This window comes from Gorilla gorilla, chromosome 15 (assembly GCF_029281585.2).
Source record: "Gorilla gorilla gorilla isolate KB3781 chromosome 15, NHGRI_mGorGor1-v2.1_pri, whole genome shotgun sequence".
Classification (NCBI taxonomy): Eukaryota; Metazoa; Chordata; class Mammalia; order Primates; family Hominidae; genus Gorilla; species Gorilla gorilla.
The window spans coordinates 105,666,280-105,681,784 of NC_073239.2; the positions used below are offsets into that span (position 1 = coordinate 105,666,280).

The 15,505-nt window shown below is 36.1% G+C and overlaps 1 protein-coding gene across 7 annotated transcripts in view; it reads right to left on the minus strand.

The window, feature by feature from the left end:
• Nucleotides 1-15,505, minus strand: part of EML5 (EMAP like 5) — a 180,883-nt gene that overhangs the window by 114,160 nt on the left and 51,218 nt on the right. For all 7 annotated transcript variants that reach the window (XM_031001613.3, XM_055361816.2, XM_055361815.2 and 4 more), the window contains exons 5-8: nt 14,345-14,530; nt 12,842-12,977; nt 10,330-10,531; nt 542-679 (exon numbers count right to left, since the gene is read on the minus strand). In XM_031001613.3, the coding sequence (XP_030857473.3) occupies nt 542-679; nt 10,330-10,531; nt 12,842-12,977; nt 14,345-14,530 (662 nt within the window). The remainder of the gene's footprint in view (nt 1-541; nt 680-10,329; nt 10,532-12,841; nt 12,978-14,344; nt 14,531-15,505) is intronic.

Below are 15,505 nucleotides of genomic sequence, written 5' to 3' on the forward strand. Positions count from 1 at the left end.
TTTCTTACTGGCTGCATAGAATTCAATTGAATTTATCTATCTATAATTCAACACAAAATATTAACCGCTTTACCAAATTCTTTAAATTTTTCTAATTACTCAAACAAAAGAAGAGATGGAAGCATTTTTTAAAGCATAAAGCTGTAAATAACAACAACAACAACAACAACAACCCCATTTTAACAGCCTCAGCTTGTTAAACGGAGAGGGATCATTACTGAAAATCTATACTAACAGGAAAAGGTAGTTGGGACCCAAACTTTATAGCTCAAAATTTTAGCCATTAATCTATTAAGCATTCTTAACCCCCCAAACCAAGGCTTCTGAATTTATTTTTCGGACAAAGCTATTTTTATAAATATATTTTTATACTTGATGAAATTAACATCTGAAATAAATATATTAATAAGAAGGGGAAGAGAAAAGGATAAATAAGTAAAAACAACAAGTATTATATATCCTGTATCGCTGAAGAGAAAATTACTTATATTCTGTATCACTGAAGATAAAATTATTATGTGTTTCTACCCTAATACCATACCTTACTCTAAGTACAGTGAATGAGCCATCCTTCATTCCAAGGGCAAGATGGATTCCATCTGCATTGACAGCTGCACAACGAATTGGTTCTTCCATATTACACCTTGCTATTAATGCATGATCTACTAGGCTCCATATCCTGTAAAATTTAATTTAAAAAATAAAAAAGGTTAGCTAATGCATACTTTAATAAAAATATTTTGGTTAAAATAATCTCATCTTAATTAAGATAAATCTAGATATCTTAACTATCTGTTGTGTGGCAAGAAATTCTTCTCTATGAAAATGGGAATTGTTCATGCTTAAATGACAGAAGTTGATAGAATCTTTTGCTTTTAATTTTTTTGGCAAAATCACGTCACTCTGTCACTCAGGTTGGAGTGCAGTGGCGTGATCATAGCTTACTATAACCTTGACCCTGTGGGCTCAAGCAATCCTCTAGCCTCAGCCTCATGAGAAGCTGGGACTACAGGAATGTGCCACCCAACCTGGCTATGTTTTGTTGTTGTTGTTGTTTTGGTATCCTTTTAGCACAGTTATAGTGTCACTGCATAATAAACACAATGTTTTGCCATCTAATTGAATAACAGTAAAGTCCATGCTCCACTGTGCCTTAAAAATGTAACACTCTAAGTCCAATTTTATCTTTTTCCTCTTATGTCAACATGATGAGTATGCACTGGTGATAAATAATAATGTCACCATATAGCGGTCAAAATTCTGTCAAGTTGTAACTGTGTCACCGAAATTTGTAATGAGCTGAGGAGCAGTGCAAAGGGATGTGAGTATACCATCTCTTTCCCAACATCTCAACTCTGTATCTGTAGTGTGATACACTGCATTTTTTTTTTTTTTTTGAGACGGAGTTTCATTCCTGTCGTCCAGGCCGGAGTGCAATGGTGTGATCTTGGCTCACTGCAACCTCCGCCTCCCGGGTTCAAGCAATTCTCCTGCCTCAGCCTCCCAAGTAGTTGGGATTACAGGCATGCACCACCACGCCTGGCTAATTTTGTATTTTTAGTAGAGATGGGGTTTCTCCATGTTGGTCAGGCTGGTCTCAAACTCCCAACCTCTGGTGATCCACCCGCCTTGGCCTCCCAAAGTGCTGGGATTACAGGTGTGAGCCACTGCACCCAGCCAATACAATGCATTTTTAAACAATGCAGTACATTGATTCTTTCACTTTTAGATAGGTTATTTCTACCCTGACCAAAGGGAGAGAGTGTGTGTGTAGACACACATATGTATATATCCTTACGTACATACAGTCTAGTGTTTAAAACTATCCAAATTCAGAATCTGTTCCAGACCACAATGCTAGAAATCAACAAAAAAGATAACTAGAAGATATCCATTGTTTGAAAATTAAGAATTATACTTCCACATAATCTAAAAGACAAAGACAAAGATGAACTCTTAATGATTTGTTACTATTTTTAAGTAAGTTATAAAACTGCTTAAAATCAAAACTTGTGAAATATAGCTGAAACAGTACTTAGGAGGAACTTTTGGGAGCTTTAAATGCATATACAGTTGGCCCTCTGTATCCACGGGTTCTGCAGCTACAGATTCAACCAACCATAGAAGGAAAATGTAGTTAGGCCTATGATGGTTGCATCTGTACTGAACATGTACAGACTTTTTTGTCATTATTCCCTAAACAATATAGTATAACAACTATTTACATGGCACTTACACTGTATTAGGTATTATAAGTAATCTAGAGATTTAAAGTACAGTTGACCTTTGAATAATGCACCGGTTAGAAGCACCAATTCCCATGCCATCATAAAGCCACGTCTAATGTTTAACTCTCCAAAAACTTAACTACTAGTAGCCTACTGTTGACTGGAAGTCTTATCAATAACACAAACAGTTGTTTAACATACACTTTGTGCATTATATGTACTAATACTGTATACCTACAATAAAGTAAGCTAGAGAAAACATAATTAAGAAAATCATAAGGAAGAGAAAATATAATTGTTATTCATTAAGTAGAAGTGGATCATCATAAAAGTCTACATCCTCATCATCTTCACTTTGTGTAGGCTGAGGAGGAGGAAGAGGAGAGGCTTGTCTTACGATCTCAGGGGTGGCAGAGGTGGAAGAAAATCCACCTATAAGTGGACCCATGCAGTTCAAACCTGTGTTGCTCAAAGAGTAACTGTATTTTGGAGGATGTTCAAATTATATATCATTTTATATAATGAACTTGAACATCCACAGATTATGGTATCTGCAGGGGGTCTTGGAAGTAATCTCCCCCAAAAATAGCAAGGAATAACTACATTATAAATAAACAAAGGCTACAATTTAATAAATACGCATCTACCCCCAAGACATTAGAAAAAGATCAGCAAAACTAAGATTTTCTAAATGCTTTTATAGTATTTTTAAAATTGTTACTAGTTTATAGGAAAAATGATTTTTGTATATTGTTTTCATATCCAGAAAATTTGCTAAATTCTCTTTTCAATTCCAGTAATTCATCTTTGGATTTTTCTATATATATAAACACATCATATATATATATATATATATATAACCAACTGAGAATGGCAGTTATTTTTTCCTTTCCAATCTGTGTGTGTGTACGTGTACATATATATACACATACATATATATGCTATACACATATACATTTGGCCTTACTATATTGACCAAGACTTCTAGTCTATAGCTGAACAGAATGGTGAAAATAGCATAACTGTCTTTTTTCTGATTTCAAAGGAAAATCTTCAATACTTCAACATTAAATATGATATTTGCTGGTGACATTCTATGCTCTTACCACAAGGGACAGCAAACCATGTCCTGTGGGCCAAACCAGGCCTGCTGCCTATTTTTGTACAGTCTGAAAGCCAGGAATAATTTTTACATTTTTAAATGGTTGAAAAAAATGTTTTAATAAAATTTTGAAACACAAGAAAATTATTTGAAATTCTACTTTCTGTATCTGTAAATAAAGTTTTATGGAAGTATAGGCATATACTTATTTGGTGTTTTTTTTTTTTTTTTTTGAGACAGAGTCTCACTTTGTCACCCAGGCTGCAGTGCTGGCGCAATCTTAGTTCACTGCAACCTCCGCCTCCCAGGTTCAAGCGATGCTTGTGCCTCACCCTCCTGAGTAGCTGGGATTACAAGCATTTGCCACCATGCCCGGCTTATTTTTGTATTTTTAGTAGAGACAGGGTTTTGCCATGTTGGCCAGGCTGGTCTTGAACTCTTGGCCTCATGTGATCCACCTGCCTCAGTCTCCCAAAGTACTGGGATTACAGGCATAAGCCACCACACTCGGTCTTGGTTTTTTTTTTTTTTAATGTATTGTCTATGGCTTACATACTGTCTTTGTATCACACTACAGAGGCAGAGTTGAGATACTGGGAAAGAGATGATACACTCTCATCACTTTGGACTGTTCCTTAGTACATTACAATTTTCAGTGACACAGTTACAACTTGACAGAATTTTGAGGGCTATCTGTATTACCATATAGTGACATTTTGTTATTTTTGTTTACCAATGTATATATTCATACTGGACTTAGAATGTTACATTTTTAAGGCACAATGGAGCATGGACTATACTGTTATTGAATTAGATGGCAAAGCATTAGGTTTATTATGCAATGACACTGTAGCTGTGCTAAAAGGATACAAATATACATTACCAGACTAAGCACTCATCACAACTTTTCCAACTCACAGGAAAGCTCAGAAAAATTAGAAAATTTAAAACAGAATATCTCATCACAGAAGTTATTCACAAATTTAAAAATACAATGAGGTTGCAAGAGAAGTAAGTTTCTGAGTGGTTGATTTGTTAGCCAAGCAAGGAAAGCTACTTATTGGTAATGAATTACTTAAATCATTTTGAATTGCAGCAGCTTAAGAAATATGTCCAGAGAAAACAGACTTGTTTAAGACTGTTAGCCTTTCTGTGAGAACAGTTGCTCCAAAAGTTGAGAATATTGGGAACACTACCAATAATTAATTTAAAAACACGACAAATAATTTTGAGTGGTTTTCCTTGATTCTTCTTGGGTTAACAGATGTTACAGATACTACTCAATTGTTTATTTGGGGAGTCAATGCAAAGTGTGAAGTGACAAGAATTTGCTTTTATGAATAGTCTGCATGAAACAACTACAGACAAGAATATATTCAAAATCATTGAGAAAACACTAATTCAATGCAACCTAAATTGGAATCTGCTAAGATGAATTATAACTAACTGACTGTGGGAAAAAAGTATGTATAGAAAAAATGGCTTAAAGAAATTTACACAGATTATGAAAACGTAAGGGGTTTAAAGCCCGTGCTTATTCATTGTATTATTCTTTAGCACGTACTTAGCGAAGAAAAAAAAAAGACTCTCTCGTTTTTTTTTAACCAATAGCATTAATGGTGAACTTCATTTGCTCCTGTGGATTTAACTAACCACTTTTCAGTTCTGTGAATTTATTTTTTGTAGTTATAACAGCTGCTTTAATGTCTTTTTTATATTATTATGCTTTGAAGTTCTAGGGTACATGTGTACAATGTGCAGGTTTGTCACATATGTATACATGCGCCATGTTGGTGTGCTGCACCCATTAACTCGTCATTTACATTAGGTATATCTCCTAATGTTATCCCTCCCCCCTCCCACACCCCATGACAGGCCCCGGTGTGTGATGTTCCCCTTCCTGTGTCCAAGTGTTCTCATTGTTCAATTCCCACCTATGAGTGAGAACATGCAGTGTTTGGTTTTTTGTCCTTGCGATAGTTTGCTGAGAATGATGGTTTCCAGCCTCATCCATGTCCCTACAAAGGACATGAACTCATCCTTTTTTATGGCTGCATAGTATTCCATGGTGTATATGTGCCACATTTGCTTAATCCAGTCTATCATTGATGGACATTTGGGTTGGTTCCAAGTCTTTGCTATTGTGAATAGTGCCACAATAAACATACGTGTGTATGTGTCTTTATAGCAGCATGACTTATAACCCTTTGGGTATATATCCAGTAATGGGATGGCTGGGTAGAATGGTATTTCTAGTTCTAGATCCTTGAGGAACTGCCACACCGTCTTCCACAATGGTTGAACCAGTTTACAGTTCCACCAACAGTGTAAAAGTGTTCCTATTTCTCCACATCCTCTCCAGCACCTGTTGTTTCCTGACTTTTTAATGATCACCATTCTAACTGGTGTGAGATGGTACCTCACTGTGGTTTTGATTTGCATTTCTCTGATGGCCAGTGATGATGAGCATTTTTTCATGTGTCTGTTGGCTGCATAAATGTCTTCTTTTGAGAAGTGTCTGTTCATATCCTTTGCCCACTTCTTGATGGGGTTGTTTTTTTCTCGTAAATTTGTTTGAGTTCTTTGTAAATTCTGGATATCAGCCCTTTGTCAGATGAGTAGAGTGCAAAATTTTTCTCCCATTCTGTATGTTGCCTGTTCACTCTGATGGTAGTTTCTTTTGCTGTGCAGAAGCTCTTTAGTTTAATTAGATCCCATTTGTCAATTTTGGCTTTTGTTGCCATTGCTTTTGGTGTTTTAGACGTGAAGTCCTTGCCCATGCCTATGTCCTGAATGGTATTGCCTAGGTTTTATTCTAGGGTTTTTATGGTTTTAGGTCTAACATGTAAGTCTTTAATCCATCTTGAATTAATTTTTGTATAAAGTGTAAGGAAGGGATCCAGTTTCAGCTTTCTACATATGGCTAGCCAGTTTTCCCAGCACCATTTATTAAATAGGGAACCGTTTCCCCATTTCTTGTTTTTGTCAGGTTTGTCAAAGATCAGATGGTTGTAGATGTGTATTATTTCTGAGGGCTCTGTTCTGTTCCATTGATCTATATCTCTGTTTTGGTACCAGTACCATGCTGTTTTGGTTACTATAGCCTTGTAGTATAGTTTGAAGTCACGTAGCGTGATGCCTTCAGTGTTGTTCTTTTGGCTTAGGATTGTCTTGGCAACATGGGCCCTTTTTTGTTTCCATATGAACTTTAGTTTTTTCCACTTCTGTGAAGAAAGTCATTGGTAGCTTGATGGGGATGGCATTGAATCTATAAATTACCTTGGGCAGTATGGCCATTTTCAGTTCTGTGAATTTTTGCCAGATACAGAAGCAGAAAATCCTGACTTGCGCTAACACAGCAGTTAAATGGCTTAGCAGTGGTTTTGTTGTGATTTTCTGATCTCAGAACCAAGATTGAAATTTTTCTGAATTATGAAGAATTGATCTCTCTCTTTCTTTTGAGACGGACGGAGTCTGGCTGTTTCCCAGGCTGGAGTGCAGTGGCGCGATCTCAGCTTATTGCAACTTCTGCCTCCCAGGTTCTAGCGATATTATTAAACACTGAATGGATTTGGAAATTAGCTTCTACTGAAGACTCAATACTGTCACCTAATGAATTCAATCTAAAATTATAAGGCAAAAGCAGCACAATGTAATGTGAAACTTACATTGTGGTAAAGTCATTTGAACAATTAATGCTATTTGAATAACAATATCAAGCTGCTTTATACACTTCTGTGCTATCAAAACTTAAAACAAGAAGTGAGGTCTCCATTCCCACACAAATCTGCAGCAGATATTTTTTGGAGCTTAATTTATAGCTTTAGCACCATACGTTGGACTATCCTCCTTTGGCAAATGCTGGGTCTTGTCTGTCCCTTGTGCTCCAAGACAAAGCCATAAACAAAGGTCAAGTTTACCCAAAGGAAAAATGCCTTCAGGGCAAAAAGCGGCTTTGGCACAATGCCCCTAAATGCCCATTTTCTTTCACAAATTGGCTGGATAGCTCCTCACTATCTTGTCAGTTCTTTGAAGCTTTTAAGGTGATTGACATTTTAACTAATATCTTTAGTTGTTTTCATTGGAAGTTGTTTTATTCCAAATAAATTGCCCACCAATAACAGAAACAGTAGTCTGAACAATTACTTTTTAAAGAAACAATTGTCCTATTGGCAGCTGCTAGGTGGCACTTGGTAATAGCAGTTCTACAATGAAAGGATTATGAATAGCTCCTAGCAGAGCACAGAGTGAGGTGTAGCCCCCACAGTAAGTTTACAGACATATGACCTATGCCATCTCCCATCCCCCAAAAATAGACTGGCACAATGACAGTAAATGGCATGACTGATTAGCATACCATAAAAAACATCAATAATTATCTGGAAACAATTAGGTTGAGTCCCCATCTTACTCCTTACACTAAAGGAAGCTTTACATAGATTGGGAGTTAAACATAAAAATATAACCACTAATGTACTGGAAGAATATACTGAAAATTTTTTAAAAATAATTTTGGGGAAGATTTCTCTATGATACAATCCTAGAAGTCATGAAAGAAAATACTGATAAATTCAGCTATATGAAAAATAACAACAACAACAACAAGAATTTTTGCTTACCTAAAACAACCTACACGAAGTAAAAAAAAAGCAAGTAACAAACTATTGAAATTACTTGCAATTTACATTATAGGCAAAGAGTTAACATCCATAATATATAAAGAGCTGCTAAAAGTAAAGGAGAAAAAGATCAACAACCCTACAGAAAAAATGGCAAGAAATGTGGAAAGTTTACAGAAAGGATTCTAGGGAACCACCTAACTTTTAAAATTGGTAAATATAGGGAAAGAATTAAGCACCTTTCTGCCTTTATTATAACCAGGATAAACAAATAATTGATGAGAAGAAATTCTCTTTATAGAAATATTACAGCTAACAAATGAATAATGAGTGGTAAATATAAGTATTAGAATGCCACCATTTGAAACTCTTATTAAAATGATAGATTTAGGCCATGCATTCTCAACGGGGGCAATATTTCCTGAAAGGGGGTAAAAATGAATTCTTAGGGGTAAAATATCTTAAATATTACAATGGTTTGCGTTCTCTTAAGGGGCCACAATACAAAAAGAGATACACAGTTGTCTGTGGTCTTAAAATTTCAAAGAGAGGGTGTGATCAAGAAAAAAAATGTAAGAAAGTGACAATGAAAAAAGGTTGGGAAATACTAATCTAGACAATAATCATCAATGGCTGCTACTAGAAAAAACGGAGACTACACATTACATATCATCAAGCAAGAGTACATCACCACCTAGGAAATATCCTCAAAATTCATAACTGTATCTCATCAAACCTCTAAATCTAACTACCAATTTACAGGATACAGGGAACACAGACTATGTTAAAATACACTATGGGTATGCAATTAGCCAAATCCAGAATGTGGGAAACGCTGAATAAACTGTAAGAAGAACAAAAAGGGAAGGAAGAAAGCTGTAGAATAAAAGAGACTGAAAAGACATATCAGCAAACGCAATATATGAAGCTCATTTGGGTCCTGATTTTAAGAAATCATAAAAATATTTTATGAGACAATCAGGAATTTCTATACTAGCTAGATACAGAACACTGTGTGATAACAGTATTGTGGTGATGTTTGACATATCTTTTAAAGATACAAACAGAAATATTTACAGATGAAATCAGGGGAAAAAAAGACAAACTGGGGGAAACAAATCTCAATTCCTAAAATTGATCAGTGGTTCTCAAACTTTTGAGTATATCGTAGTCACTTGGAAGGCTTCCGAAATCACAAATTGCTCAATTTCTGGTATTAGGTCCTGTAAAAGGCCTGAGAATTTGCATTTCTTACACATTCTTAGGTAATGCTGATGTTGCTCGTCTAGGAACCACACTTTGAGAACCACTATCACAGACAAGGTTTCTAATTTCTTTAATATATAAACAGGTATCATTAGATCTTATTTAAAATCAACTAGAGAAAAAGACCTATGAACTAACAGAACATAGGCAAAGAGCTTGAACAGGTCAAAGAAAAAAATGTCCTCTAAACATATAAAAACATAACAACCCTCAATATAAGAGAAATACATATTTTCAAAATATAACAAGGTATCATTTTTCACCTTTTGGGATTATAATTAGTTCTGTTAAGGGTGTGAGAAAACAGGCACTGGTAATATATTCACAATAGGTGTATAAATTGTTGCTGCCTCTATGTAAGGCCTTATCTATCAAAATTTAAAATGCACACATCCTTTGACTACTGCTAAACATTTATCAGAGATATTCATACATGTACAAAATGACAAATGTATAACAATATTCACTGCAAGCCCTGTATTTCTAAAATACACAAAACTGGAGGAAACTAATCTTCCATCAGTAATGGATTAGTTGAATAAATTACAGTATATCCATGCAGTGAAATATTATATTCCTGTTAAAAAGGAGGAGGTAGTTCTGTACATTCTGATATGGAACAAACTCCATATCATATATTTGTAAGAGAAAAAATATTACTAATAATTCTATTAATTTTCAGTATTTATTACTTACGTTCATTTGTTATACCATGAGCTAATAAAGTTTTAATCGGAGTATTTTTTCTTTTTTTCTTTTTTTTTTTTTTTGAGATGGAGTCTCACTCTGTTGCCAGGCTGGAATGCAGTGCCATGATCTTGGCGCACTGCAACCTTCGCCTCCTGGGTTCAAGCGATTCTCCTGCCTCAGCCTCCCAAGTAGCTGGGATTACAGGTGCCCACCACCATGCCCAGCTAATTTTTGTATTTTTAGTAGAGACGGGGTTTCACTGTGTTGGCCAGGATGGTCTCAATCTCTTGACCTTGTGATCCGCCCACCTTGGCCTCCCAAAGTGCTGGGATTACGGGCGTGAGCCACAGTGCCTGGCCATGTTTTCTTTATGTTTATCTAAGGATACATTCCAGCCTATGGAATTAGTTTATAATTTGCTTACCTGACCGAACGATCATCACTTCCAGTCACAGCCAAAGGTTTAGTAGGATGGACAGCAAGTGCCCAAAGTTCACCTTCACAATGCCCTTGCATAATTAGAAAAGGTTTATTTCTTTCTTGCACCACAATTTCAAAAATTTCACTGTCCTGTGTTCCAACTAGAATGTGGTCACCTCGCCAACACACACTCCTTACAGACAAACCTAGTAAAAAGTAAATTGTATTTAATATATAATGCTGTAATAATGATAGCAGCAGGAGGCAGACAAATCCCTAAGCAGATAGGGGCAAGTCCTGGTGAAAGCCAACCTTCAAACCTAAGACAACTTAAAGCCTGAAAGCCAAGCTACAAGTCTCAGATAAATCCACGGACCAACTGAGAACATCTCTTCCCATTTGGTGCACTTTCCTCTGATTGATCCCCACCTTTCACTTACTTTACACATATTTACCCTTCCCTAATTTTTTTTTTATAGTTTTGTGCCCATCTTTGAGTGGTGCCTTTTTTAAGAAGCCTTTTTTGCATACTCACAAACCCATCAGCATGCAATCCCCCATTCTGAGCCCATAAAAGCTCAAGACTCAGCCATATTTGGGGACTGCCCACCTTTGGGTGGGGGTTTGGGGGTGGGGGAGACTACCTGACTTCAGCCCATCTCGGGTACCCTCTCCACTGAGAGCTGTTATGTCACTCAGTAAAACTCTTTGCCTTGCTCACCTGCCAGCTGTCAGTATAACTTCTTTCTTCTTGGATGTGGGACAAAAACTTGGAACTCACCAAACAGTGAGTACAGACAGAGCTGTAACCCTGTAGCACTCCCCTCCTACTCACCAAGCAACAGGAGAGGGAGCCGCTGGGCACCACATGCCCCCATTTATTGGGCAGGACTGAAAGAGCTATTAACATGCTGTAACACCCCCTTTGGGGCTTCAGGGTCGCTGGAGTCCCCAAGTTTTTTAGGTGCCACCACATTCCCTTCAACCAGACACCAACGCCCAAGGCAGAAGCAGGTCACAGCACACCCGGCCCAGCCACAGGCTGAGCATGGATCCTGCAGCAAGTGTGGGATCCAGCCAGAGTGTAAGCCAAGCGCAGCCTGCCAGACCAAGTGGGCAGGGTACCTCCTGGCGAGCCTGGAGCCCAGTGAAGCCCTGGACAGGGGCATTGCCCGCCATGGAGGTCTCCAGCTGGCAAGGTAGCATCCAAAATATCCTGTGTCAATAATTCCAATCTTCCTAAAGTGAAGTTAATTTTGTACCTTTTATATCTTAGATGTGAGACAGAAGAAATATGTAAGTCCTTGATCTATACTCACATTTTCTTCAATTGTCCATGTTGTTTTCTGCATGAAATATTTGTCTTTTTATGTACCTAGTTCCTACCCATCCTTCAAGACATGTACTCTTCTTCCTTCTCCCTTGTAGACAACTCTAGCCATGTCTACTTGCTCAGCCAGTCTTATAACACTTCAGTCTGCATTGTTCAATAAGTACTCAATTAGTAAATTACCTTTATAGAATTGTATTCTTTTCCTTTTAATAATCTTTTTACTTGTCTATATTTCTTCAATATACTTATAATTCCATTAAAAAGAGAGAATTTTACTTTTTCTTCCTACTCCTGAATGTCTTTTGTAATCTTAGGAAAGCTACCGGGTTTTTCAGTTTTCTCATGTGTGTTACGTGGCCAATATAAAGACACCGTGTACCTCACAACGTTCTTGTGAGGATCAGATAAGAAAAAGTCTCAAATTATTTTGTAAGCTTTAAAGCACAATAATGTTTAGCAAAACTAATGAAAATAGAATAACAACATTTACACGCTTATTATGTGCTATCCTTATAAACATTTGAGAAATATCAATTCATATATAGGATCCTATATCCTAAATAATATATTTATTCTTATTCTCCTTATTTACAATGAGGGTAAATTACCAGCCCAAGGTCACACAACTTGTAGGTGACTGCAATATGGTTTAAACACAAACCTGTGGGTAGCTTTTATAGTAAAAGGTCCTGTTTTATTACATCAATTTTTTTTAATCCCCAAGAGAAAAAAAATCCCCCAACTGCTGACAAATTTGGGTGAAGGAAAAATACACCTATCCACATTTAAATTATCCTGAACAAAAGTTTCCCAACCCTCAATATTTACCCCCAACTGTTTATTTAGAATAGTTTGTTAAATAGTTATATTTAGCATTCTAATAGTAAAATACTTTCAAAATCCAAAGATACCTAAGTGAGTACCTCTCACATCTCTCTATAGGTCCCATTATAATAGACATTAGACTTATGAAAGAATCTTTCTCCTAACAATGAACCTAAACTCTTTACAGGCAAAATTTCTCCTTAATAGAAGAATTTCAATCAAATGCATACAGGGTGAAGAGGCAAATATAAGTCTTATTTATATTTACAAAACTTACATTTATACTCACTGAAAGAAAGAGATAATCTTTGGGAAGTTTAGAGTTTGCCTAGTACTAAGCCATTTGTTTTGTTATTACCTTTGTATCCCTGGTCTGTTTCCCTGAGATCAATCACAGTAATTGGTTTAAAAGTTAAATCCCAAAGACGAATACAACCATCTCTGCCACCAGTAGCAAAGCCTTCTTCACAAGCATTCATGCTAAAAATTCCTGCCTAGAAGAGGAAATAAAATAACAACAAATATTTTTTAAGAACATCTACTATATGAAGGTAGAAACCCTTTTAAACCAATTTAACAATATTTTGGTAGGATATAAGAATAAACAAATACATCAGAAAACACAAAAGAAAATCTAGAAGTAAGTCCATAAGAACTTAATACAGTTGCCCCTTGAGGATTTGAACTTCACTGGCTCACTTATATGGATTTTTTCAATAAATACAGTCAGCTGTGTATCCACAGTTCCACATCAGCAATGAAACCCAGATCAAAATACAATCTTTGTGGGATGCAAAACCCATAGATAGGGAGCGCTTTACATATGCAGGTTTCCCATACTGCACTTGAGTATGTGCAGATTTTGGTATCCGTGGTCCTGGAGCCAATCCCCCCAAAATATCAAGGCATGACTATATATAACCAAGGTGGTATTTAATTATATGGATAGAACATAAAAGAAAATAAATTTAAACCCTATACCACATGTAAAAGTGAATTATAGACGAACTTAATAACTATTTATAACTAAATATAAAAAATAAAACAAGAATATTAGAAAAATTCAGAATAACATTTAGGTAACTTTGGGCTGTGAGAGACTTTTCTAGGCATGGCAGATGACCCACAAGTTTTAAATTTGTTCATATGAGAAAAGATGTAATAAGCAAAGACAAACAGATTGGAGAAATATTTGCAACATGTATGAGTGTCAAAAGATTAATAACCCTAATATTCAAATGAATAAAGGAAAGAAAACCAATTCAACAACCACAAACCATTTAAAAAGTAAAAAAGGAAAGGGTAGGAAAACCCAATTAATGGAAATGTAATGCTCTGAGGACTTTTCTACACGAAGATCTTGCTGTTAACAACGTGGCAGCTTTGTGCTATCTAGCTCCCTTTACTTTGTAAGGGGGACCCAACTGCTAAAAAGCTCAAACCAAAAAACGCTAAGAATTTAAACAGCAGATTTCTTTTTAAGTTTAGTAAGTTATTTACACGAAAATTTAATTGCCTCTGGTAAATTAGCCTCAAGAGCACTAGCTTTATTCTGGTGTGGTTAATCTAGAATACTTTTAGATTGAAGTCAACAAGCTTTTTTTCAACACTACTCTTCAGAAAGACACCATACTAAAGCAATAGCTTTAACAAGATACTAATTATACTAATGTAATAAATATCAATGAGTCTAATTGATTTCTTCATTGAAATCTTGAAAACAAATAGATAATTCAGTTAGAAAAGCATTTTCAAGCAACCAAACTGACTAGAAACAATATACTATATTACGCAGTCTGTCATTCTAAGACAAGGTTAAGTAATACACATGAAAGTGTTTAAAATACTTAAATGTACTTACAGCATGGGCTCCTTGTATTGTTCGTATAAGATTGATTCCTTTCCAAACATATATATCCCCATTGAGTGCACCAGAATATGTTAATTCATCCCTTGCACAGGCTAGGCACAGTATTGTCTGAAGGTCACCCGTCTTACCAAAGACACCTCGTTTTGGGGTCAGAGCATTTCCACATAAACTCCAGAACTAAAAGGTATATAGTATAATCAAATTACCAAAGAATTCTTATAAAATAAAGTAAAACATTCCCAATACTTTGATGCTATATTAGAGCAGTGAGCTAAAAATTAACTAATAAATTGCCTTATGATAAAATAGCATTCAATGTTCAGATTCTCATCCTAGTGCTACGTTATAGCATAGCTATATAGTCACTGGTTTCAATTCTTATCTGTAAGAATAAGGGGTTTGAATCAGATTATTTTTAAAATATGCTATGCTTTCCTTAGGTTTCTGAAAAGAAATCTACATAAAACTTAGATTAAGCCAGGCACAGTGGCTCATGCCTGTAATCCCAGCACTTTGGGAGGGCAAGGTAGGCATATCACCTGAGGTCAGGAGTTCAAGACCAGCCTGGCCAATATGGCGAAGTCCCATCTCTACTAAAAATACAAAAATTAGCCAGGTATGGTGGCACATGCCTGTAATCCCAGCTACTCGGGAGGCTGAGGCACGAGAATCGCTTGATATCAGGAGGCAGAGGTTGCAGCGAGCCAAGAGTGCACCACTGCACTCCAGCCTGGGCACAGAGTGAGACTCCGTCTCAAGAAAAAAAAAAAATTTTAGGTTAAAAAGTTGGGAATCGGTTAGCAATGAAAATAAAGGTAAGTCATCATAGACTAAGAAGAAGAAAAAGGACCAAATCTAACATACTCTCTCTGATAGAAACATTAAAGATAGGAAAAAAGGAGTATGCTACAGCTCACGGTAACTACAGCTCACTGTAACTATAATATTTGATATTTTCAAAGCTGAGCAATTGCTTTGCTTGTAAAGCTTAAAAAAATAAGATAGATGTCCATGTGGAATGATTTGTTCATTCTTGGGAGAAAATAAGTTAAACATGAATCTTCATTACCAGGGCTTTTGTTCTATTAGGTGGAATTAGGTAAATTTTTATAGTTCACGGAGAGAAATTTAAAGAAAAAGGAGTTGGGGGGA